This window comes from Barbus barbus, assembly GCF_936440315.1.
Source record: "Barbus barbus genome assembly, chromosome: 16".
In the NCBI taxonomy this organism is placed as follows: domain Eukaryota; kingdom Metazoa; phylum Chordata; class Actinopteri; order Cypriniformes; family Cyprinidae; genus Barbus; species Barbus barbus.
The window spans coordinates 25,385,475-25,411,474 of NC_136744.1; the positions used below are offsets into that span (position 1 = coordinate 25,385,475).

At 37.9% G+C, this 26,000-nt stretch overlaps 1 protein-coding gene across 1 annotated transcript in view; it reads right to left on the reverse strand.

Annotated features, from left to right (window-relative positions):
- Positions 1 to 26,000, reverse strand: part of pcdh15a (protocadherin-related 15a) — a 233,974-nt gene that overhangs the window by 176,284 nt on the left and 31,690 nt on the right. The window contains exon 3 of the mRNA XM_079437451.1: positions 4,075 to 4,140. Coding sequence (XP_079293577.1) covers positions 4,075 to 4,140 — 66 coding nt within the window. The remainder of the gene's footprint in view (positions 1 to 4,074; positions 4,141 to 26,000) is intronic.

Consider the following 26,000-nt stretch of genomic DNA (forward strand, 5'->3'; position numbering starts at 1 on the left):
TTCTCTGTCCCCTGGTCTTGTCGGTCATAGTATGGTTAAATAAAAGGGTATATAAAATTTAATTAATTAATTAATAAAAAATAAAAAATTATATTAAAAAAAAAAAAAAAAAAAAAAAAAAAAAAAAGATAATTAAAGCAGTTTTTAAGTAACAAAAGTATATGTAAAAGTATGGTATTTGGGGTAAAAAGCGCCCCTGCTGTTTGGGTTAAAGGCGAACAGTAATTAACATGATAATTAAAGGGTAACTAAACCCTAAAACAACTTTTTTGAGTTAATGATCTGTAAGACTTTGTCTTTATTAGTGCTGTGCATTGATTCGAGTAAATCTTTTGACATTTGGTTCTAAAGTGTTTTAATTCTACAATATATGGTGTAAATACGTCTGAGTGCTGCCCTCTTCAGGTTGAACAGTGGCTACTGCAGTTGAATTTTCCTATTGGACGTTGCATACCCCTGTGACGTATGATGGCACTTACTAACCACGCCCCTGCACGAGCTCACCACGCATAGGCTCAGCCCCTGGTATAAAAGCATCTTGTTCCGTCAAAACAACTGTAGCGAGTCAGGAGTTGGAATTGCGAGTATTGATAATGAACAGGATAGTGTATATAAGCATCTAGTTAGCATAGCCATTTATATAGTTATTAAGATTATTTTGTGTAGCCTAGTTAGTTAATTAGCATACAGTTGTTAGTGTAGTATTGTTAGAAGCATAGTTATTAGCATAGTATTGTATCAGGATAGCATTAAGTTAGCATAGATTTTTAGCATTAACTTTATCTGTATTTAGTACAGTGGTTAGGATGGTACGTAGGTGTAGTGTTGCTGGTTGCAACTGCACTGCTGGACTGCATAGCTTTCCAGCAGATTTGAAAATTAGGCGCCAGTGGTTGCATGCACTTGGCCTGGAAGACCTTGAGTTCCAGCCTAGAGATGGAGTGTGTAACCTGCATTTTACGCGGGATTGCTTCTCCAGCGCAATAGAGGTGGAAATGGGCTTCTCCAAACAGCTCGTGCTGAAAAGCGACGCAGTGCCAAACTCGACTCCACCACCCCTGTGGCGTCTTCAGGTGAGTGAGCATATATTTTTAATCACAATTTATGTTTCTTCCTATTAAGCTAAAGTTAATTAACACAATTTTTTTTTTAGCCTAAGATGACCAGAGAAATTAGGTGCCAGACTGAACCAGTCAGCTCCAGATCTGCAGGTGTGCAGGCTATCGTGAAGCCCATCAGGAGAAGCAAAGGTGATTTTGAATACTAGGAAGCTTTTGTATGTCTCATATAGTCAGAATGAAATAATTTTGTTTTGTACTTTCGCTGCTTATTAATAACAAATCTATTATTAATTTGCGCAGCCACCCAGGCCAGAATGCGTAACAGGAGTGTGTCGTGTGACACAGGCACACTGATGGAGCTTTTCACAGAGTGTCCCGGGGCAACCTCTACACCATTGAAGAGGAAACGATTTGAGGTGTCCACTGATGACTCCAGCTACCATAAATATGGAAGTGAGACCACCATGAACTGTACAAGGTAATGCGTTTAGTCCCGTTAGGTTTTTCAGTTATATTTGACTGTTCAAATTTAGCTACTAATTGTTTTTAAATACTTTTGATTGTTTGTCATGAAGTTATTTAATTCTGACACATACACATTACATAACCAAATTATGATTATTTATGCTTTTATTTAATTGTTTACTTTTTTAATTTTTACACAGCGTCTCCAATTAAGTATTACCCCACAAATTGACTAAGTACATTGTTTATGAAGATAAACTGCTGGAGCTTTTTAGATGATGCCCTGTCTGCACCCGGAGTTGTGTTGTTTCACAAACAACCATTGGGACACTTCTCCGTGTCAAACAGCACTGTGCTCACTGCGAGTACTCCAGTTCAGTTTATTCGGCCCGACAAGGAGGAGGCAGTGAGCAGACACAGGCCACGGTTCTTTAAGAATTAACACATGAGGTGTGTGATTATCTCTTATGTTATTGTCATTAAAATTATGTATAATCTAAGAAATAGGTGTGTGTGTGTGTGTGTGTATATATATATATATATTTTTTTTTTTTTAATTTTTAAAAAATTTTTTTTTTCAGAAGGACATTGTTTCTGTGCCCACTCCACCAATCTGGTCACACCTGTGTACTACCTACAATATGAGAATGTTTATTACAACTTTGTTAGGATGATTTATTTATTATTTGGTATGTGGGGGTTGTGTGTTTTGTGCGAAGCGAAGTGACATTCAGCCAAGTATGGTGACCCATACTCGGGAATTCGTGCTCTGCATTTAACCCATCCAACATGCACACACACAGCAGTGAACACACACACACCGTGAACACACACCCAGAGCAGTGGGCAGCCATTTAGGCTGCGGCGCCCGGGGAGCAGTTGGGGGTTCGGTGCCTTGCTCAAGGGCACCTCAGTTGTGGTATTGAGGGTGGAGAGAGCGCTGGACATTCACTCCCCCCACCTACAATCCCTGCCGGCCTGAGACTCGAACCCGCAACCTTTGGATTACGAGTCCGACTCTCTATAACCATTAGGCCACGACTTCCCACATTGTGTATAGTACTTATTAAATTAACTGGACTTAACACTCTTGTCTTGTCATATTTCATAGCTATACCTTGGGTATCTCCCTACAACAGACATTCTCTACCAGGGACAGTGAGCTGCTGTGCCCACAGGTGCCCCTGTTGAGACAGAATAATTCGTAACTGTAGAGGGAGACTTGAAATCTCAGTTTTTTGCTTAATTATTAACACTAAATCATACCAAAATTAACCTAAATGCATGGGTTTGAAATATTTGAAAATTCGTTAGCATTTGTTATGAGCATTAGCCTAAATTAGCCATAATGCTAATGTTTCACCACTCAGACACTGGCCCCATTCTCTCTTGCGCTGCGGCTTCGCTAGCATCGTCGGCATTGCAAAGCTACTGGCGTCACTCCAGTCACTCTCCATCTTTGCGAGTCTGACAGCTGTCAATCAATCCGTCACTGCGGGTCTCAGGTGCACTCCCCCCGCTCAGCCCCGCCCTCGGTTCCTCCCCTCTGTCTCCACTGGGCTCTTCCCACTTTTCCATCATTTTTCAAATATTGTCAGTGGGTTAGGCTCTGACCAGGGGTTTAGTTACCCTTTAATAGATGGCTGACTTTTCCATTTGTTGATATGACATGGTTAGATTCAGATGGTAAATATCATATATTTTGTTGGGTGTCCATATTAGAGATAATCACCTTGTTTAGAATGAAACCATCATATATAAAACATGATATTAATCATCATATAATAAAATATCATTTGTTATTACTACTGTAAATCTATATATTCAATTATTATTGGATCTCATTCAATATTTTCAGAAGCTTTACTTATTAAAATGATTTTGTTTCTGTATTTTAAAATATATTTTTATATTAACATATTTTAATGACTATATTTATTGAACAAAAATTAATTCTTTAATTTTTCAAAATAAGCAGAAAATAGTACAAACTTTGCTAAAGTGATTGTTTGAACAAGTATTAACTAAATAAAACTTTATTTTAGCTGAAGTATTTGTATCAATACCGTGTGCCTTTTACCCCATGTGTGGGGTAAAAGGCCCCTCTTGCCACCTCATACATTTATAAGATTTTTAAACAAAATAAACAACTTGAATGATTTATTTTCAAATCAGCATATTAGAATTACTTCCGATGGATCATGTGACGCTGAAAACTGATAATGTGTCATCACAGGAATAAATTACATTTTAAAATATATTAAAATGGAAAACAGTTGTTTTAAATTGTAATAATATTTCACAATATTTTTATTTTTTTACTGTATTTGTGGTCAAACAAATGCAGCCTTAAATAAGAGACTTTTTTCAGTAATGTACATTTTCACTTAATTTCATATGACAATGACATTTCTATCTCAAAACCACAGAAAATTAAATGAACGTTATACAAAGTCACCTGCCAAACTTCGATCAATAACAGAGCAGACTGCTCACAGGAAGCAGCATGCTTCAGATTCATCATGAGGAGAGAAAGTCAGTTACTTACCATTTGGACTTTCCTCATCAATGGTGACGATTGTGGCAGGTGGACCCGACCGTGACAACTTACACTCTGTGTCAGAAACAGAAAGAGAGAAATACAGTCAGACTCAGATCTGCCGTCACCTTCATCACAATACATCATTCATACAGTATCTTATTCACATGAGATTACATCTACATGATGAATATAGCAGTGTTAAATGATTTTACTGAGTGAATAAATGGAGTCATAGAAAGAGAAGTGAGAAGCCTCTCATGATGTGGTAGAGAAAAGAAAGCAGTCTTACCCTCATAGTGCCAGTCTGAGGGGCATTAGTGTCAGCAGCAGAGAGAAAAGAAAAGAAGAGAAGGAAAGCCACATGAGAAGAAAGACAGCCAGAAAGAGGAGCACAGTACAGGGTTGTGTGCCATTCAGAACTGAACTAAAAACACTTTTGAATTCCAATCCAATTCCTGAATTTGAACAAAAAGAATGCAGAAATAAAGATGTGGATATAAAATGAAATGAAATTCAAAGACATTTAATAATGCATTTCCTCATGTTTAGGTAACTTTGGATAAAAGCCTCTGCTGCATGGCTAAATGTAAATATTAATAAACAGAAAATTCTGTAGTCCATTCATATTTGTATATGATTAGATCCAGAATTCTTGGCATGAATAAATAAATAGTGAATCTATTTGCTATATGTATGTTAGAAAATTCCATAGTCTTTATAGGCTATAGTTATGAATACGTAAATACATACATACATAAACACACACAGACACACACACACACAAACACACACACACACACACACATATATATATATATATATATATATATATATAGACACACACGCACTGGACTGTAAATTTATTTTGCAGTATTTAAGTATAGTACAGAATTGCACCTCATTCTAAATATCAAATCAATATGCATAAATAGTCAAAATTGCACACAACTTGCAGAGAACTGTAGAACTAATCAAATATTTGTGACTACATTCAGTTTCTTTTAATTGCAATTCAGTAAATTCCTCTTCCTGTCATTCCGGTTCAACATCCTCTGTGGGTGTCAGCTAAATTCACATTCAGACTCAGGAACTGAAAGAGAGCAATTCTGAATGTTACACCACCTTGGTACAGTAGCAGTCATCTTTCAATGAGACCATGACACACCAGCCTCACACACACACACACACACACACAGAGAGATGTCACCCACACATCAATTAGCTGTAAGTGTCTGAAGCGAATCACCTTACACACTGAGTCATGAGGGCAAGAGATGCCAGAGGATACACACACAGCAGATAAGGTTCCCCCTTTACCGCATGTTGCCTAACTCCTCTTACGCAACTAGCACCAGTTGGCAGGTGAGAAGCAGGAGATTTTCTTCCCAATAAATATTGATTACCTCAGGCTTTTATCCTGATCAACTAGGGGTGTGAATATTTGAGTCAACAGTGAATTCATTCAATACAAAAGCAATTTTTGTAAAGTCAGACAGAACGACTTTGATTTCAACTCAGAATATTTTAACTCTAATAGCATCGATACGCTGGCCTAAAATTATAGTAAGCTTCAGTAAAGAATTTTGAGCTCTGAATGGAACTGCGTATGGTAATCTATCATGATAAAACCCAACAGGTTACAACCTTGCTATCTATTTCCCAAGTAAAGGCAAATGTCATCAACATTAATGAAAAAGCAGAGACGTTGCAGATGCAGAATCCGTCACAGCCGTTTGGGCAGACAGTGAAATTCTGTATCCTGCTAGTCTATTTCAGTAAACCACATTGTTCATGAAGCTTCACTGCACTGCCTGCTAGGTGGAAACTGACAAATACTGACAAAATATATACCTTGAATGTACTGTAAGTTGCTTTGGAAAATAGCTTCAAGGAAATAAAAATATGTAAATGTACCCACTCATGTGGAGCTACAGAATTTGTTACACATTACACACAACATTAAAGTGATCGTATTGTTTCGAGCAAGGAGCGAGGAGTCGAGGAGCAAAATCAAAACCTTCCTTTTATTGAAGCAATCACAGGAGTACATTGAGCACGGGGGTAAAGACAAACAATACAGGATATGGGAGGCAGGGAGACACAGGTCTTAAGAACACTAGGAAATCAAACGAGGAAGAACAGAAAGAGGTGAGGAGTAATTAAACACAGAAGGAGACTAATTAACTAATTACGAAGACAGGAACAGGAAGGACCAAATAAGGGCATGGAGAACAAGACACAAGACAGAACACGTTGCTTTCCCCGCGGACGGCGGGCTTGGGAGAGCCGTGGACGGCGGCGTAGAATTCCCCGTAGATAGCGGGCTTGGGAGAGCTGCGGACGGCGGCGTTGCGCTCACCGCAGACGGCGGGCTTGGGAGAGCCATGGACGGCGGCGTAGAATTCCCCGTGGATTGCGGGCTTGGGAGAGCCGCGGACGGCGGTGTTGCGCTCCCCGCCGACGGCGGGCTTGGGAGAGCCGCAGATGGTGGCATAGAATTCCCTGCAGACGGCGGGCTTGGGAGAGCCGAGGACGGAGGCATTGCGTTCCCCGCAGATGGCGGGCTTGGGAGAGCCAAGGACGGAGGCACTGCGTTCCCGCAGACAGCGAGCTTGGGAGAGCCGCAGATGGCGGCGATCTTGCGTTGGCCGCGGACGGCGGCGGGCTTGCGTTGACCGCGAACTCTCCGGCATATTCATAGAACGGGAGATCCTCACGGGCTAGGGTGGCGAAACGGGTGGCGGCTTCCATGCCATGGGAGAAAAGGGGGAAAACAAAAAACTTTATTAAACGAAAACAAAATGGAAGGAGTGACGCTGCTTACTGCTGTTGGGTCCGGTATTCTGTCATAATCTCAGGGAGCGAGGAGTCGAGGAGCACAATCAAAACCTTCCTTTTATTGCCGCGATCACAGGAGTACATTAAGCACATGGGTAAAGACAAACAATACCGGACATGGGAGACAGGGAGACACAGGGCTTAAGAACACTAGGAAATCAAACGAGGAAAAACAGAAACAGGTGAGGAGTAATTAAACACAGACGGAGACTAATGAACTAATTGCGAAGACAGGAACAGGAAGGACCAAATAAGGGCATGGAGAACAAGACACAAGACAGAACGAGACTGACAGCTGACCACAGCACACACACAATAGCACGGAGCAGATCACATGCGCAAGTTGGCGCAGACCACAAAATATATAGGACCTATTTGAATTCTACACAGAATGATATATTTTATAGCAATAGGATGAGATTGTGGCTGTCATACCCTGTCAAATGTGGCTTTACGGAGCTCAATGGCTCTGAACGGCTTTAGCCCAAGCTGTGATATAAACGAACGCTATTGGCTATTTTAAAAAGGGGCGTGGCTACTTGATATGTCCCTCCTTGTCTTCCTGTTTCAGTTTAAATGATGTCAACACATAGAATAAAGCTGCGTGTTTCAAAGCATTTCTTTAAAATAACCATTTTTTCTTAGTGCAAAGAACATTATAAAAATTTTAAGAAACTTTTCCACTATAAAGAACCTTTTGTGCAATGGAAGGTTTTATGGAAGGTTAAGGTTTTTCACAGAACCAGATGCCAATCAAGAACGTTTATTATTACTCTAAATGTCTGTGAGTTACAGAATCAACACATAAAATATATAACTTTAATGTGACCTCATCCCACTAGAGTGCTCATTTTGCTCTTTTGTTTAAAAAGATCACATAGAAGTACTCTGCAGGACCTATTCACTCTTGTTACTTTCGGAGTTCACTCTGAAAGATCTAGCCCACTTCTGCTGCAATTAGAACACGTGTCTCCATCTGCTGAGGAGAAAAGAGGCTCCGTGGCTCTTTTGATAGACACAAACTCAACAGAGGAACTAGGGCACTTCCACTAGCATCAAACAGCAGCTAATCTTCTGTAAGCTCTGTTTACTCTAGTAGCTTTCTACACCCAAAATGCTTTTAGTTACCCTCTTAAAGAAGAATATTCTCTGCCGCCCCTCCTTTTGGAGTCTCAGGACAGAGCAGAGGTTTATTAAAGATGACTTTTGTGATGTCAAAATCAAGGAGAGACTTTTAATTAAAGGAGAGGACAGGAAACGTCACATCATGGCTCTGTGAGTCGAGAGACAGACAGTGAGCAAGACTTGATCTGTCTTACTTCCACATGCACAAACATGCAATGATGACAGCTTAGACTATAGGATTCAAGGGGTCGGTTACGACCCTAAAAGGGGTCACAGGCCTGTTCCAACAGGAACAGGGGAAAAAAACAATGTCAAATGCAAGTAATAACATGCAACTTGTTTGGACAAGTTGTATGACCATGACCAAAGTAAAGGTAAAAGTAAATATGACCCAGATTACATTAAAGGTTACTTGCAATGACAAGTTACAAGGTTCATGAATGGCTTCCAAGACAATGAAAAAATTCCAGAAACCAATTTTGATTCTTACAATCACATGATAGATATTTAACTCTGTGGCTGTTTTCATTTTACAGCACATAAACAAACTTCTCTTTCAGACAATACTTTTTTAGTGAATCAAAAATCACACATGCAACCAGTGAAGATTGATTCCCAAAGCAAACAACTCTAATGAATTGGTTCCTTTAAAGTGGTCATCGGATGCCCATTTTACACAAGTTGATATGATTCTTTAGGGTCTTAATGAAAAGTCTATAACATACTTTGGTTAAAATTTCTCAATGGTAGTGTAAAAAACACCTTCTTTACCCTGTAAAAATCAGCTCTGTTTTCAGCACGCTAATCTAGTCCATGTTGCTTTAAATGCTAGTGAGCTCTGCTGACTCCGCCCCTCTCTTCCGTGGAGTGAAGAGCAGACCATAGGAAAGGCAATTTGCAAATATTAATAAAAACCCTTACACTCACTTCTTCTGTAGATGCTGGATCAAGAATGATTAGTGCGAACATAGATGCATTTATGTAGATCGGGGATCGGCGCATTCACTTCAAAGCAAAAGTAACGTTAATCCTCAGAGTCTGCCTCTTCAGCGGCTCAGATATCGGGAGGAAATGACGACTGCTATATTCATTATTACATCCAACAACAAAACACTTCAATCACTTATTCGGAGACATCTTGTCTTCCCCTGCACTGGACCTGACACAATGGCGGACAGCTCTCAGCTCACTCAGGGCAGGTCTAAGGTAAAACGCTAGTGTCAATCAACTCTCGTGGGAGGGGTCTGTACAGAACTACGTCATTCTGACAGGAATCTCAGATCAGCCTGATTTGAGAAAGGGGATTTTAAAACACAGATTTAAAAAAAACACTGGGTGTATTTTTATCATTATAGGATGGATGTGTACACACACTTCCAACACACATTTATGTTCAAACAACTTGTAAAGTGAATTTTGCATCCAATGATCCCTTTTAAGAACAGTTCAGGAATATGAGATACTGTTTTGAATAATTCTGAAACACTGTACCGTATAACTTAAAGCATTAGCAGAAATAAATATTTCTATAATTTCATCAAAAGCCTACTGTATGAAATTTGATACGCATATTTCTAAGGAATTTAAATTATCAACATGATCAAAACCTTGGTAAAAAAAACCTGTTGTAGACAATCTACTCAGGTTGATAGTTTATATTTTTTTAGCAAGTAAAAATATTTTTAGTATAATTCTAAAAAAAGGCCCCTTCAAGTCATGGTTCGTGTATCTATTACTATGAAATCTTTATTGCTTTTTATAAAGTCAAAATAAGAATACATTTTATATTGTTAGTAATATTTCAAGATGAACAACTTAGGTTTACTTGATTGTCCTTACACTGTTTTTTTTTTTTTTTTTTTTAAATCATGTTAAAAAGATAAGTATCAAATATGACACATCAGGCTTTTGAGGAATGTTTATTTCTACATCTCTCAATCACCACTGTATTGCACTGCATTATCTGTTTGGCCACTACAATAAAAACTACAGAGCTTTGATCATTAAGCATTTGAATATAATTTTACTAAGACATTTTATTTGGGGTTATTTACAGTAACAATTATATTTACTGTATATGCAAGTACTCTTCTGTTACAAATATCTCATTGATTTACATTACATAATTTCAATTTACTTTTCAGAACATACATTTCAGCAACTGCATATTTTTGCTAAGTTTGGGCTACATAATAAAATTGAGGTGTTTTTCCTTCGAGTATGATCTCTATATTCTCACTATAACATATGAGCCATAGAAGCCTGATCAAATACAATGCACAACAAAAACCTTTTTAAATTAAGCTCAATCAACTGATCCATTAAAAAACAATACTATTTCATATGTCAGGTTTCACTGTATGATTTGAAGGACTTTTTTGTTTAAATTTCAATGTAATTGTGATGTAAAATCCAATTTAAAATCTGAGTCCTGAAGCAAAACCAGCTGAGAAAGGCTCATTTACAATACATTCACTCACTGTGTTACATTCCCTGTGTGTGCTTTGCCCGTTTGCTGTGTGAAACAGAATGAAACAGAAACAGAAAAGGACAATTAAAGCAAACTAGGCTTCTATGTGCTAGACAATGATTTTCAACAAACTCACAGAATATTTTACCTCTACACACACACAAAGACCACCTTGTAACATTCAGTTCCCGCTGTGTGCACATTTCATTCTATTAACTGATGTCACATGATTTTGGTTGCAGAATTTGGACAAACTGCTGAGTGTGTAAACAGCACACACACACACACACCCATACACACACACAGCAAAGCAGCTTACGGCTTGATCCACTTATCTGAGAGGCCAGAGCAAATCCTGAAAAGCTAAAAGCAAAAGCTATAGGTTGAGGTCTGGAGTTAACATGGCTAGAAAGAGCATGATCAATCGTGAAGCCAGAAACAACAGAATGCACTCTCACTGCTCTGGATCACAGTCAGATGCTTCTACACTCAAAAAAATGATTTTTCAGTTTTGTTCACTTTACCTGAACAATTCATGTTGAATTAATGCCATTTTGGCTATTTTTCATTTCAACATGATTGTGTCATGTTAAACTGACTTAAAACTGTCACTCGTTGGTTTAACATAAAGTTTTCATTTTAAAAGTACATGTTTCAATCACTTAGCTCAGTCAAACTGTTATGACTGAATTAAAAAAAAATATATAATGACTTACATAATATTTATTCTTTATTTTAAATATTTTTGTTTATTAATTTATAGCTTGATTATAATTATAGAAGTGCAATTAAATGGTTATTGGTGTTTTTAGGTTTGTTATTTGTCTTAAATTGCTGTTACCTGAAAGACAATGCATTATATCCATTTAAATGGTATTTGGTTTGTGTCGAATGAAGCACACACTAGCCTATTAGTATGTCTAGTGACAAAATAAAGCTTATGTGGAGTTTAATAATCAACATTTATTGTGCACATTTAGTGCAAAGCAACATAAATGAAAAATTTATATAAAAAAAAAAAAAAGGCCTTTACTGTTGTTCATATTTATTTGGTTTAATGTCTACTTTCTAAGTTTTGAAAAATAAAGCACAAAATTATTCATACTTATTAATTTTAAAAATTTTATTTTGAGAGAAGAAACTAGAAGAGAAATACATAACTATACATTTGTATTACATACAATTCATTAAGAATATTACAATATTCAATATTACAATATAATATACACATTACATTGTGACATTACAATATACACCTATCACTTCACACTCAGCACATTCAGCACAGGAGGTGGCGGTATGCACCGAAAAAGTTGGTATGCGACCCGCCAGTAAATCCATAGAAGAAGAAAAAGAAGAAGAAATCTAGATAATAAATCAGACTGATACAAATAATGTTTAGTAAAAGTCAATCGCACATATAAAATGTGTGTTTTTATAAAGTCAGCCGGACTGAATGTCAAAACAGCCTGAAAACAAACGACATTCTCAACCTAAAGGAAGCGGAAATTTGTTGTGACGCAATTTGCATATCCTGGCGGCAACATTCATAAAATGCGTTAATGCTGCGCATGCGCATATCTGAAATAGATCGCCACACCATTAACTGGAATATAAGCTTAAAACAAACAGGTACGTGTTCATCCATTTCCATCACTGTTATTAGAAACAATATTATCAAACTGTTTTATGATGTCGGTTGATACTAAGTTAATGTGTTATTATGACAGAATGCACGATTGTAAGCCTAAATGAGATGGCCGCGCCATAAACTGTATTAAACAGCACACGAACAGGTAACTGTTAACTTACTGTTAACTTAACTCATCTATCCATTTGCATCAGTGTTATTAGAAACAATTTTGCCAACGGTTTTATTATGTCGACTGATACGGATGAATTTATGACAGAATCCACGATTTTATGCCTGAAAGAGATCACCGCGCCATTAACAGAATTAAACATCAAACGAAAAGGTAAGTTATGTGTCTAAGTTTGCACATGTTTGTTAGTTTAATCATCTATCTTTGCACTCTGTTCATTTTCATGGCATCGATCAAGGATATTATAACAATGTTGTGTTGTGTGGTTGATGGTTCAGTGCGTTTTGAAAGCATTAATGACAATTATTATTGGTTACTGAATATTGTTAATAATAATATCAATAATGGGTATTTGCGCCTTTGGTTGCTAGAATGGTATGGATGTATGGCGAATCATTTTTATAGTTATTCATATTTGTTATTAGTGTCTTTCAGAACCACACACATTTTAAAGTTGTATAAACTAATAGAAATACTGACTGTAACCAGTACAGTAACGTTACAGTGTTTTTTTTAAATGGTCTCATTTTACAACTCCCATAGAGAAAACCATGAATTTGACCATTTTTGAATCTGTTCAGCTAATCTCTGGGTCTGGTGGGGGCACCAGATAGTGTTCCCTTCTTTCTGAGGGTAAGAAGAAGAACAACGAGCAAACTGTGAGAAGATTAATGGACCTTTCATTTGCATTGAGAAGACAAGAGGTTGTCAAAGAATCTCCACTTATTGCTGACTTTATGAGCAATAAATGAGGTAATTCACCTTAATGTCTTTAAGTGGGATTTTACATAAAATTAAATGTATTAAAATGCCAATAAGTCAAATAAAATAATTACACCATATAAGCAAGTTAGAACACATAGGCTAGCTAGCTTTTTTGGGCATACATTAAAGTTTTGGTGTTTTTCTCTTTGTGTTTTAGGTTTGTGCTGAATTTGCACGGGTATAACTGTTGCCTTAATTTCAAAATTCTTCTCAAAGCTGGATGAACACACTCCAAGTCTTCTGAGGATATTTGCCAAGAGAGGTGGAGCTCAGGGACAAAGGATAAGGAAACTTCTTGTGCCACTTACACAGGTATGATAACTGCGAAAATTGTTTTTCTAGATAAATTAATCATTTGTTTCTCACTTATGATTTGTGTGACTTGAAAATGTATTAGTTGATTGGTACATGTTGCTAATTTTCTTTATTTTCCCTAGTGTGCCTGCATTAATGTTAAGAGGGAGTGTGTCCTCAAAGCCCTGTTTGTCTACCTAAATGAGGATCCTGACAATCTCATCAAGGAGTACATGGTATTATTGCCTGAATATTCTGACAATATTTTGTGTATAACAATACATTTTATAGTACATTAGTATTAATGTACTTTGTTTCTGTTTATAGGATGTAGATTTTTCCAACGCTGAAGCTGCACTCAAAGAAATGGTGATGGGCGTTTTTGTCATCAGATGTGAAGGATGTGAAGTTGGTGATGAACCTGCGGATGTTGGAGTAGTTCTTGAAGGAGTTACAGCACTAGAAGGGCTTGGTAATGCAGCTAATGGTGTTGCATTGCTGATTTTGGGCTTATTTATGCCCTAAATCTTAGTTATCCGAAGGAGTTTCGATACACCTTTGAACTCCTGCAAAAAGTGTTCCTGGAGCATGATGGACACAAACTCTCCACCAAAGTTCAAGCCCTCAAGACCAAGCTTTTTACACCTCATTAAAGGACTGATGAACAGACTGATCTTTACCTTGAAACTGTTTTTTGTGTCAAATAGTCAAAACATGTTCATGTTTCATGTTCACACATTTTTAATGCCTTTTATTGATTTGATTTTTTTTTAAACATCAAGGCATATGTGAAGAGGAATAGTTTCCTTAAAAATTACATTTGTCCTTAACTCACCCAAAGAAGGTCAAGGAAAACCATCAAGGGTTTCAATGACTCATGGGTTAGTTAATGGTGACTATTTAATTTTTTTGTTGTTGTTGTCAAACTTGTCCTTTTAAACTTTTTTTTCAATGACGGTTTTAATGGCTTCTGACTGTTCTTCAAGGAAAGACGTTTGAATGACAATGTATTTTAAATAGTTTTCAAAGATGTTCCACATAGCACACATTGTGTTTGCTTTTCCTTTACAAAAATGATCCAGGCACATTTTGGAATTTGGCTATTTTTAAAAAAAAAAATTATTAATGGGTTGTTGTACATGTAGGAATGTAAACCTGTTTGTTTCATTTTGCATTGTAAAGGAAAACATTTCTGTACACTTTTATATATATAAGGGGTGGTATTTTATAAGGGGTGGTGATGGCGCAGTGGATAAGACGCATGCCTTTGGTGTGAGAGACCCGGGTTCGAATCCACTGTGAGACACCAATGTGTCCCTGAGCAAGACACTTAACCCCTAGTTGCTCCAGAGGCGTGCGACCTCTGACATATATAGCAATTGTAAGTCGCTTTGGATAAAAGCGTCAGCTAAATGAATAAATGTAAATGTATATAAATTGTCAAATTCAGGCTTAATGTGTTATAAGTGTTTGAAATGTTTTTGAAAGTGTGACACCTGCTTAAGCTGTTCCCTAGTAAAAATAATTTATTACATATTTGCTGCCTCCGTAGTCATCATTGAATTATGGGGAAAAATGGGTGATATTCATTATTTTATAACATAGTAGTAACTTGACTAAATGGGATTCATTAGAAGTGATGTAAACATATCGGCTTAACATCAAGGATTAAATTTAAGATAACATGATTAATTGAAGTTCAATAAAAACCATTAATTCAAGTTAATAAGTATTTAAATCATGTTTAGTGAATGTCATCTGTTCATGTTAAATGAACACAAATATTTCAAGCTGGTTTAACATCATCCATTGTTGTTAAGATAATGTGGTGTAATCACGTGGAACCACTGTCCACGATTAAATCATGTTCAACCAAAGTGCTATTTTTTTGAGTGTAACTCATCCACGGCAATCAGCTGTAAAGCGAAAAGCCTATTAAAATATGTGACAGTGGGATGAACAGCATGTGAGGGAGGCAAAGGTGGGTTATTCTCAGGACACGGTGTAATTTGTGTCCCATTTGTGTAACCATGACTTACTACTTAACACCAACAGAGACTTAGTCACATGATTTCACAGCTGTAATAGCTCTGTTTAGTGTGCAATGCAAAAGAACATTTAAAAATGAAACAATTTTCAGTTTTAATCTTTTTCAAATTTTAATGGGTAAGGGTTATAAAGAAATGAGAAATAACTGATTTTGTTTGTGTTAAAATAGGTTAAAAATCGAGCTGCGTTGAAAGCGCTAGGGGAATGCCTTCAGCGTGACCGCGCTCTGAATATATGTGTAATCTGTCCAATGGATGGGCGAGACGTCATAGGCGGGTGACGTCACTGACTGGGAAGCATAAAAGCACATGCAGCGGAGCCGGAGTTTGCTTTTTGTCATTCAGCAACCGCTACTCTGTGTGTGTGTCTGTCGATCTGTGTTGTGAGTCTTATTTAGTGTTGTTTGTCCTAAGCACAATCTCTTGAAATAAGCTCCACAATATGTGCAAGCACTTGGGCGAGAGCAGATCGCATTACAGGCTGTATGTTCCTCCCTGCAAACGTTATATCACTGCTGGGGATACACACAGTCCGTGTGTGGTCTGCTTGAGAGCAGAGCACGCAGAATCAAAAAAACTGCCCGTTTTGTGAGCACTTGTCTTTGCGTATGCTTGCTCTCGGAAGGCTCTCTTTGAAGAGTGAGCTTTCACTAGCGTTCCTTGCGGTGCCGGCCCCGCTTCTGCCAAAGAAAGAGAAAAAATGCCAAACTACTGCCAAATGTATCTCAGTGGGTCCTACGTACTGTAGAGAAAGGCTATTGTATTCAGTTCGGCGCTCCGCCGCCGCCTTTCAACGGGGTGATTCCCACGTGGGCCCCGAGCAGGCTCTGATCATGGAACAGGAAGTAGGCACTCTCTTGAGGAAGGAGGCCATCAAGGTGGTCCCTCCTCACGAAAGAGAGTCCGGGTTCTACAGCCGGTACTTCATTGTTCCAAAGAAGGATGGAGGCTTGCATGCCCTTTTTAGATCTGCGTCAGTTGAATTGCTTAGTCATGCGACTGAAGTTCAGGGTGCTTACATTCAATCAGGTCATGTCTCAGACCAAGTCCGAGGACTGGTTTGTCACGATAGATCCATAGGACGCATACTTCCACGTCTCCATCCTTCCCTCTTACAGGAAGTTCCTGAGGTTTGCTTTTGGGGGCAAAGCTTACCAATATCGGGTCCTTCCTTTCGGCCTTGCACTCTCACCCCGCACTTTTTTGAAGTGTGTGGATGCTGCTCTGGCTCCCTTGCGACTCCAGGGCATCTGCATACTCAATTATATCGAGTTAGAAAGTTTTGGGCTTTGCGACTCTTGAGTCAGCGCTATGCCCCTCTGATTCTCTCTACTTCCTCCAGCTCCTCTGGACTGGACGCTATGGTACAGACCTGGCCGAGGCTTCGTCTGTACGCTTTTCCCCCGATCGCTCTGCTCCCGGGATTTCTGGGATTTCTCTCCTCGACGGCTCTCCATGGAGATTTCTGTCAGGAGAGATCTCCTCTCACAGGCGGGGGGGCACTATCGTCACCGAGCCTATTGAAGAGAATTCTGATTGCCTTCTCACTATTGAGACTTCCTTACCTTTTGGCGATATCTTCTCTTAAGAGAGTTTGGGATTTGCAGGCCCTGTCAGTGGCCCCTTCTTATCTCATCTTTGCGCCCGGTTTGGCCAAATCATTCCTCTACCCTCGAGCGGGTTATGTTCCTAAGGTCCCCTCTTCTATACCACGGCCTGTCGTGCTGCAGGCCTTCAGTCCTCCTCCCTTTGGGGAGCCCGACCAGAGGAAGCTTAATTGTATGTGCCCAAGCGGGGTCTGCCTGTTTCTAAGCAGACCCTTAGTCAGTGGATTGTGGATGCTATTTCTCTTGCTTATGAATCTTCTGGTCTCCCCTCGCCTATGGGGGTCAAGAACTTTAACCGAGGTATGGTGGCCTCAAAGGCCTTTCCAGCAGGTGTTCTTATGCAGGTCATCTGCAACGCTGCGGGTCGGTCCACGCCCCTTACCTTCGTTCGATTCTATGACTTTGATCTGAGGGCCACTCCGGGCTCTTCTGCTCTTTCGCCCTCGCTGTGCTCCTGAGGGATACACACACATTAGGCCATGACTGCCAATAACAGTGAACCTTAATCAACCTAATGTGCCTAATCTGCATCTTTCCCTGAAGTACGTGACTCAGATCAAGAAATTAAGTGTATACTGGCTATTTTCTCTGCTCTGCCACAGTCCTGCTGTTTCACTGGGGCTTTGGTGCTTTATGTGAAAAGCAGCTCAGTTGGATTTAGATTGTGTGACTGTCTTACCCAGTCAAGAACTCTCACTTTGATCCTGATAAACTCTTGGCTGCTTAACACAGTGGGTCTGGTATTTCTGAGTGAGCAAAATATTTGATACGAATAAAACAAGCGGCTACAAGAAATGCAAAATTCAGCTTTCCTGTCAAATAATAAAGAGCTTTAGAGAGCACCAACACTAATAAAACTCATTGGCTGTATTTAAACCACCACAGAGTCAGCATGCCATTTCTTGACTATAGAGTAAAGTCGTAAAGTCGTGACGTATTGTCAAGTATTTCCATACTCGAAATTGGTGCTCTGCGTTTAACCCATCCAAGTGCACACACACAGCAGTGAGTAGTGAACAAATGCACACACACACATACACACACACCGTGAACACACACCCGGAGCAGTGGGCAGCCATGTTGCAGCGCCCGGGGAGCAATTGGGGGTTCGGTGCCTTGCTCAAGGGCACCTCAGTCGTGGTATTGAGGGTGGAGAGAGCGCTGTACATTCACTCCCCCCACCTACAATTCCTGCTGGCCGGGGACTCGAACCCGCAACCTTTCGATTACGAGTCCGACCACTTTTTTTTTTTTTTTTTTTTTTTAAGAGTTTCCTGTGCAAAAATGACAAAAACAGTGTTGCTGTTGAAGGGCTTTTGAATGTTTTTTTCCTTTTTGTTGTCTATCTAGCCTCTTCTGTCTTGTGTATGAGAGTGACAGTGCTTTTTCACTGCCAATCTTTTGGTCTTTCTGTTTTTTGGTTAGTCTTTCTTTAACAGGCTTGCGAGAAGACATCTTACAGGCTTCATATAAGAAATAAAAACCTCAAATAAGAGGACATCAAAATTTTGTGGCTTTAAGTCCATGTCTATAATTTTTGTGATCATGTTAGTTTACACTACTATTCAAAAGTTTGGGGTTGGAGGGTTTCTTTTTAACGGTTTTGATACAAGTAATTTATGCTCACCAGGGGGTGTATTACAGAAAGGTCCTAACTTTAAAATCTAATCTTATCTGTTTGGTAACCATGGTAATGTCAGTTAGGACCACATTTAGGACAAAAGCTATTACAAAACAGCATTTCCTAAGTGCGTTATCTTATCTTAACTACAGATAGGAAAGGGGTATTACAGAAAACATCTGACTTGACAAAAAAACCTAAAAACTGTCTTAACTTTAGGACAACCCCACAGCTGTCCTAACTTCAAAAATATTTGAAAGCTAACGGAAAAAAAACGCTTACAACTGTGCTGTTCAACAATGGTATTACATTTATTAATAGTTGAAAATGAAGAACGAAGATGTTTAATGGTAGAAAGTCTTTTGGAGGACCCTAAAGATGTGTTATATTTTGATGACAAAACACTTATAAGTAATTACAGACTGCCGCACAACATATTACAGTTAGCACAGGAACTGCAACCAGCATTATAGAGACCAACAAAAGTGTCACGGAGCATTACTAGTGCAAGTAAATAATGCCTTACGTCCCGGGCCACCCAGGATCCTTCGTCTGGCCCCTAGAGACATTCCCATTCCCCGCCTGCTTACCTGGGCATTCTGTTCATCTCATTCCCCTCTGCTACTACTCAATAAACCTGTTGATTGTATTGCACTTACCTCTATGTCCTGTGTCTATTTGCTGACAGTAATATTGTGAAATATTATTGCAATTAAAAATAACTATTCTATTTGAATATATTTTAAAATGTAATTTATGCCTGTGATGCAATGCTTAGTTTTCAGCATCATTACTCTAGCCTTCAGTGTCACGTGATACTTCAGAAATTATTCTAATAAGATGATTTGGTAATTAAGTAACATTTACATTTATTAATTTATCACAGTTGAGCAATTTAAAAAAAATCAAACGTGAACAGTATTTAATTGAAAAAAAGGATTTTTATTTAAACAATTTAAAAGTAATAACTGTCACTTATAATAAGTGTAATGCACCCGTACTGACTAAAAGTGTTAATGTCTTATTGACCCGAAACCTTTAGACGGTAATGTATACCTAAACGCTGATATATTTATGCACAAATTAGCAGTTTCAATCTTCAAAGAATTTTGATATTTAAATAAAACACAATTTTGTCCACAGCCAAACAATCAATCAAACTCCTCTATTGTCCAGAAGCAATGCATTCTGTTAGTTTGTTGGGTTTTTTTTTTTTTTTTTTTTGGTGGCTGATAAGTTTTTCCTCCCCTGCTGTCTCAGAAAACATCTCCATCTGGTTCGGTCATCTGTGGTATCTTTCTGATGCTCTGTGTCAATATCTAGAGCCCTCATGTGGTGCTTAAATACTCAGCCAATACTCCAGCAGCTCTTCTGCTAGATGAAGGAGACTTTTAGACATGGCCAATCCAGTGCAGAGTCTGAGCAGCATGTACAGAGTTATCAGAGCAGCTCAAAAAAAATACAAACGGTTCACTTTATGTTTGTAGAAGACCACTAGCATGTGTAAGAAATAAGGTGGCAGTTGGCCTTTCAATACTGTCTGTAACTTACACAGTATGTTTGTGATGAGTCTTAAAGGAATAGTTCACCCAAAAATGAAAATTCTGTCATTATTTGCTCACCCTCATGTAGTTCCAAACCTGTATGAGTTTCTTTCAGCTATTGAACACAAAAGAAGGTATTTTGAAGAATGTTGGTGACCAAACAGTTGACGTAGCCATTGACTTCCATAGTATGAAAAAAAAAAAAAAAAAACTATAGAAGCCAATGGCTACCGTCAAATGTTTGGTTACCAACATTCTTCAAAATATCTTATTTTGTGTTCAACAGAAACAAGTCATACAGGTTTAGAACAACATGAGGGGGAGTAAATGATGACAGAATTGTTATTTTTAGGTGAACTACTCCTTTAAAGTCACAAAATCTGTCAAAGTCTTGTGGATTTTAAAGGTTGATTGAGGCTCAGAAATGATTTAAAGGTGAACTCTAATAAAAGTTTCATTCAAATGCTGATTTGAATATTTCTGTGAGCATCCTTTGAGCAGAAAATCCAGCACTCTAATCAAAGCGTGTCTGTCCTGAAGCAACCTAACATTAATTAAACTACCAAAATCACATACGTCTCGAGTCGACAGACATCAGGATCCACTGTGGAAGGTGAAACACAATTTTCTGTATCTGTCTGCGCTTTTCCCAAAGACTAACTAATTAACTGTGCTTTTGAACACAAAGAACAGTTTATACGGACGACGTGAAGCCTTGATTAGACTCTTTCAAAATCACAGACAGATGGCTAATAATTTCATTACAACAACTGTAAACAATGAGTAAAAAAAAAAAATAATAATTGCTGCCACTGATTGCCTGATGTCTAACCTTGTATTTCAAATGCCCTTCATTGTATTTATATTTGTATTGTTTTATAGAGTACAGGTCACACTTGCCACTGGCAGCACCACACACAGACATCATAAATCTTTCCAAAAAAAGTTTTGAAACTCGCTTGTTCTTCAATTGTCCAGTCCAATGGACAAAACAAGTTTTATCCTCTGGTATTACCTTTATTTTAAAAGTGATTACTACAAAAGGACTCTCAGCATGAATGTTTTCAAATTAACATGGTCTAAATTAAAAGTTTCAGTTATTCACTCAATCTGCCTCGCTTCGTGCCATAGCATGAACTACTCTTATATCTGGCCAAAACAAAACAAAACAGCATTCAGATACGGATTTGAATATTTCTGTGAAAAAAGAAAATCCACTATTCATAGCATGTCTGTCCTGAAGCAACCAAAGTTCATTAAACTACCAAAATCACAAATGTCTAACAAAACAAAACAATAATATGTTATTACATTTATTTTAAAAGCAATTACTACAAATCTTTCAGCAAAAACGATTTAAAATTTGCATGGTCTGTTTTAAAAATCCTTTCATTTTTAATTGTTCAGGCAAACCGATCGCTTTGTTCCAATTTGTTATGTGTTCCAATTTGTTCTAAATGTTATATCTTTTAATATTACCTTTATTTTAAAACGATTTATTAAGAAGGACTTTCAGCAAAAATGAATCCAAATTCGCACGGCCTGTAATTGTGAGATTAACGGCAGGCATGTGTGTATAATGTGATGTCAGCTCGGGCCACACAGAAAGAGGACCAACGTGTTTCCAACACAACAACTTGATAAACAAACAACACCTAGATCAGACTTCAGGATGAGCCATCATGATGAGTAATGACCTTATGCTCATTATACATTTGTGATATTTCAGGGACATTCTGTAGACAAAAAAAAAAAACATACAGCAGATTGACAACCACATACTGGAGAACATGCTCTCAAATGTCAATCCACAAAGACAAACCATCCAATAGGACAATAGGACAGAGAGAGAAAACAGCACACAGAGAGAGAGCAAAAAAAAAAAAAAAGTGAGATTTATTGATTCTTAAAAGCCTCCTTCCTCTCCACTCTTTTTCTCTTGTGCACTAAATATCCAATTTGGCTGCTCTAGAAATGTACAGCAAACCGAAACCAACATATGTTCAAGTAAGATCTCTCAACAAAAGCACAAAGCACTTTTCACTCAAATAAAATAATAGCAAAACTAAACAACCTTGTCTCTGTCTGTTGCAAATATTGACATTTCTTTATAAGGCAATTTTTATGTCTCAGCTATTGATTTTAATCAAAAAACAAAACAGATTTCAGCCTTTTCTGTTTTTGTTGTATGGTCACGTTAAAACTTTCTTGGAAACTGTTTATAATACCATCATGAGAACGGAGCTAGGTTTGGCCACCCCAATCACAACAGCTGTTTCTGACACTTTTTCTCTTGACAAGAAGTGCATTTATTCAGTCGCAGAACGTCTTTACGACCACATCAAACGGGAGACATTTCAGACGCGTGCTCCACTTCACTTTAGCGGCAAGCGCGAGTCAAATGAGTGCGGAAACTGTACTGTGCTCGCTGTAGCCTGTATCATTTCATATCAAAGCACAAAATAAACTACGTGCATGCAATGTCATGGTCAGTTAAGTCATGAAGTTACCAAAAAGGCGATTAAAGCTGCCTTAAAATGTGATATATTTTATATGAGTAACATTTAAGAACATGTCTATGAAATGGTTTTCAAAACTGTCCTGGAGCAGCCCAGCACTGTCTCACTCATCTAACACACCCGATTCAACTCGTCAGCTCATTAATAGAGACTTTATGACCTGAACATATGATGCATGTCAGATCCGCGTCAAGTTCAGCAGTGGCAGCTCTTAAAGGAATAACAGCCAAAGTAACCTAATAACCAGCTACTGTGATGTCTATTAATCAAATGACAAAGAAAAAAAGGAGGAAAAAAATTACTTTTATAGCTTTAAAGATTCATCTATATTTAATTTAGTATTTAGTGTTTGATAACTTCAATTTCTGTATATTTCTGCTGAAGGGCACAGGTTAATATGACATTTATTATAATGGGTTTATCCAAAGATTATGTGAAGAAGTTCACTTAAATCAGAAGTTATTTTTTAAAAGTCTAATAAATGTTAAAATTGATAGCTCTCAATTATACTGTAATATTGAATGGCTATAGTCAATAGGTAAATATCGGGGGGGGGGGGGGGGGGGGGGGCAATTTTATAGATAAATCAGTATTGGTATCTGTGATACTGGCCTTCTGTCATAAAAAAAAAAAAGATGCCATTAAACAAATATAAAAAAAATACTGTCTTTATGTTGTCTGTAAATTAATTTGAAGATTGAATGTGAAATTATTGCAATATAAAAGTATATTTAAAAACTGTAGGTGGGATTAATCACGATTAATTTCAGAAAAATGTGCGATTAATTAGTTAATTTTTTTTTATCAATTGACAGAACTAATATATATATATATATATATATATATATATATATATATATATATATATATATATATATATATATATATATATATATATATATATACACATACATACAACAGTTCTTTCTGGTTCTCGAATCTGATTGGCTGAAAGGTATGCGATATTGGAGTCCAACAAAGCTCCTCGTCCTCTTCACCGTTTGTATCCCTCTGCTTGCCGAAGTTGCCGTATTTCTCAAAGCGAGTGAAATCCACTATAATTTTAAAAATAATACTGTTTTGTGTCACGGAATGCAGTTTTAAGAGTTTTTTAGGCGAGAATGTGCTTGCTTGGACTTCAAATATGCGGTTTGTTACTAAAATAAGGTCTATTTCCAAATTTGGTTCGACGTTTTCGGAGACGGGAGATCCATTGGTTCAGCGGCCGTTCATAGCTCATTACACCCGCCGAGAGCAGCTTCACCGCGGCCAGATCTTCTGGAATTTACCGCTGGCTCTGATGTCTCTATAGTGGTTAAACACGAGATATAATTTGTATATATATAGGCCAGTCTTTGATCTCATTAAATTATTGTTTGTTCCATAGCCAATAGTTTTGGCAAAATATTATAATGTTTATTCAATGATGTATTGCGCTGTCTTTGTAAGGTTGGCTGAATTGCCCAGCAACTTTTATGATGGCTGTTTGTTTATTACAGTAAATAATATTATTCAATAAATAATATTTTATATAAATAATAATAGTATTTAATAATAGTGTTTAGTACGGAGGCATGGTGTGTGTTCGTGATGGTGATTTTAGTTCTCTCTCATAATCTCTCTTTTACTACAGTAATACAATAAGTTTTCAATGAAGCAACTCAATGTTCCTTCGTTGCCATTTCTAAAGTGACGTTTTGGAATTAGCAACGGAGGCTTGAGCTCAGCTGTTAAACTGTCAATTTTAGATTTAAATCTTTGGCGGAAGGAAGTAGTTCTGCACAAAAGAGTGCTTTTAAAGACACTTTGTTGTTGTTTCTAATTTATTTACACACTCGTGCCGTCGAACTGTTGTATAAACGCAATATCACACTCTTAGACGTGCCATATGGCTGTATATCACACGGCTGTGATTACCTACAGCCGAATCACAGCCGTGGCGAGATACAGCCATATCGCACTTCTACTCATGTGATATTGCTCATATATTGCTCATATATATTCACATTTAAAGGTATTTGAAAAGTTTATTGAAAATGTAATTAAATAATTTTTTTATTTATATTAAAATTACATTACAATTATATTTAAATTATATAAAGTTTACATGTTGAAAATATTTCAACATTTTAGACCATAGAAAGTTGTTTCTATAAAGTTACATAAATCAAGTTAAGCAAATTTTGTGCTTGTGTGAAAAGGCTTAGCTTTACAGATTTTTTTTTTCCAGGCCCGGCTCCACGGGGGGGCCAGGCCCACCCAATCAGAACCTTGGCCCACCCTGGCCCCACACATAACAGCCAATCACAAAATTGTTGTGATATTCAATTGAGGTTCATATATTTTTTCTTTTTCGTTTTCTTACCGCCCACACACCCACATATGTGCTAATACTGTACTTTTGTGCATCAGGGAGCCGTTATCAATATGCGCGGAATTGAAATCCGTTTGAATGAGCACTTGCGCCTTTCACTTTCACTTTCGATTTGACGATCACGCGCGTACAGTGCTCTGTGTAAAGGGAGAACATCTTACAAGATCAGATATTTGTCAATGAGCTAAGAATCTGTTGATGCATGGTCTTGTCAGTCTCAGTGGTGTAGTGCAGGGTATATTCAGGTATACAGCGTATCAGTCGGCTTTGCGTATACCTACTTCTAAATACCCTCTGATGCGTAATTCAGTAGTGTCTCGCATTAGCCAAAATCATGACAGTCCACCACATGAGTTGCTAATCAAATCATCTGTGAATAAATGCAAATATTCCCTAAAAACACCCAGTAAAGACAGTGATGCGGTCAGGACGCGCCGGCTTCCCTTTAAATATGATTGATGATTGCGCCCGCACCTGCTTTGTCCCGAGAGTGACAGAGATGCTGCCTCTTCAACTACAACTTCGAATGAAGACGTCAGGCAAAGTGAGCACTCTTTAATAACAGGACCAGTGTTCGAAATGTGACGGACACTCCAGTACGCATTACCGGCACTTGTATCTTTTAATCTTTAAGTATAAGGGTAATTAGAAATTATACTATAAAAATCAGATTACCCAGGAGGGGGCACCGTGAATTAGCCTACCTCTCATCTTGACAAATCACGTGAATGCAAGCAGAGTCGGTCTGGGGCGTGAAAGTCACGGGAGGCGCGCAAAGTGGCAAAATAATAATTAATTATTGATTTCTAATTTGAATCAGTACATTATAATATGAAAAGAAAAATCAAAAGGACCAGGTTCTTGCGATCAGATATTTTTTAAACTGGTAAACTCCTGTAAACTT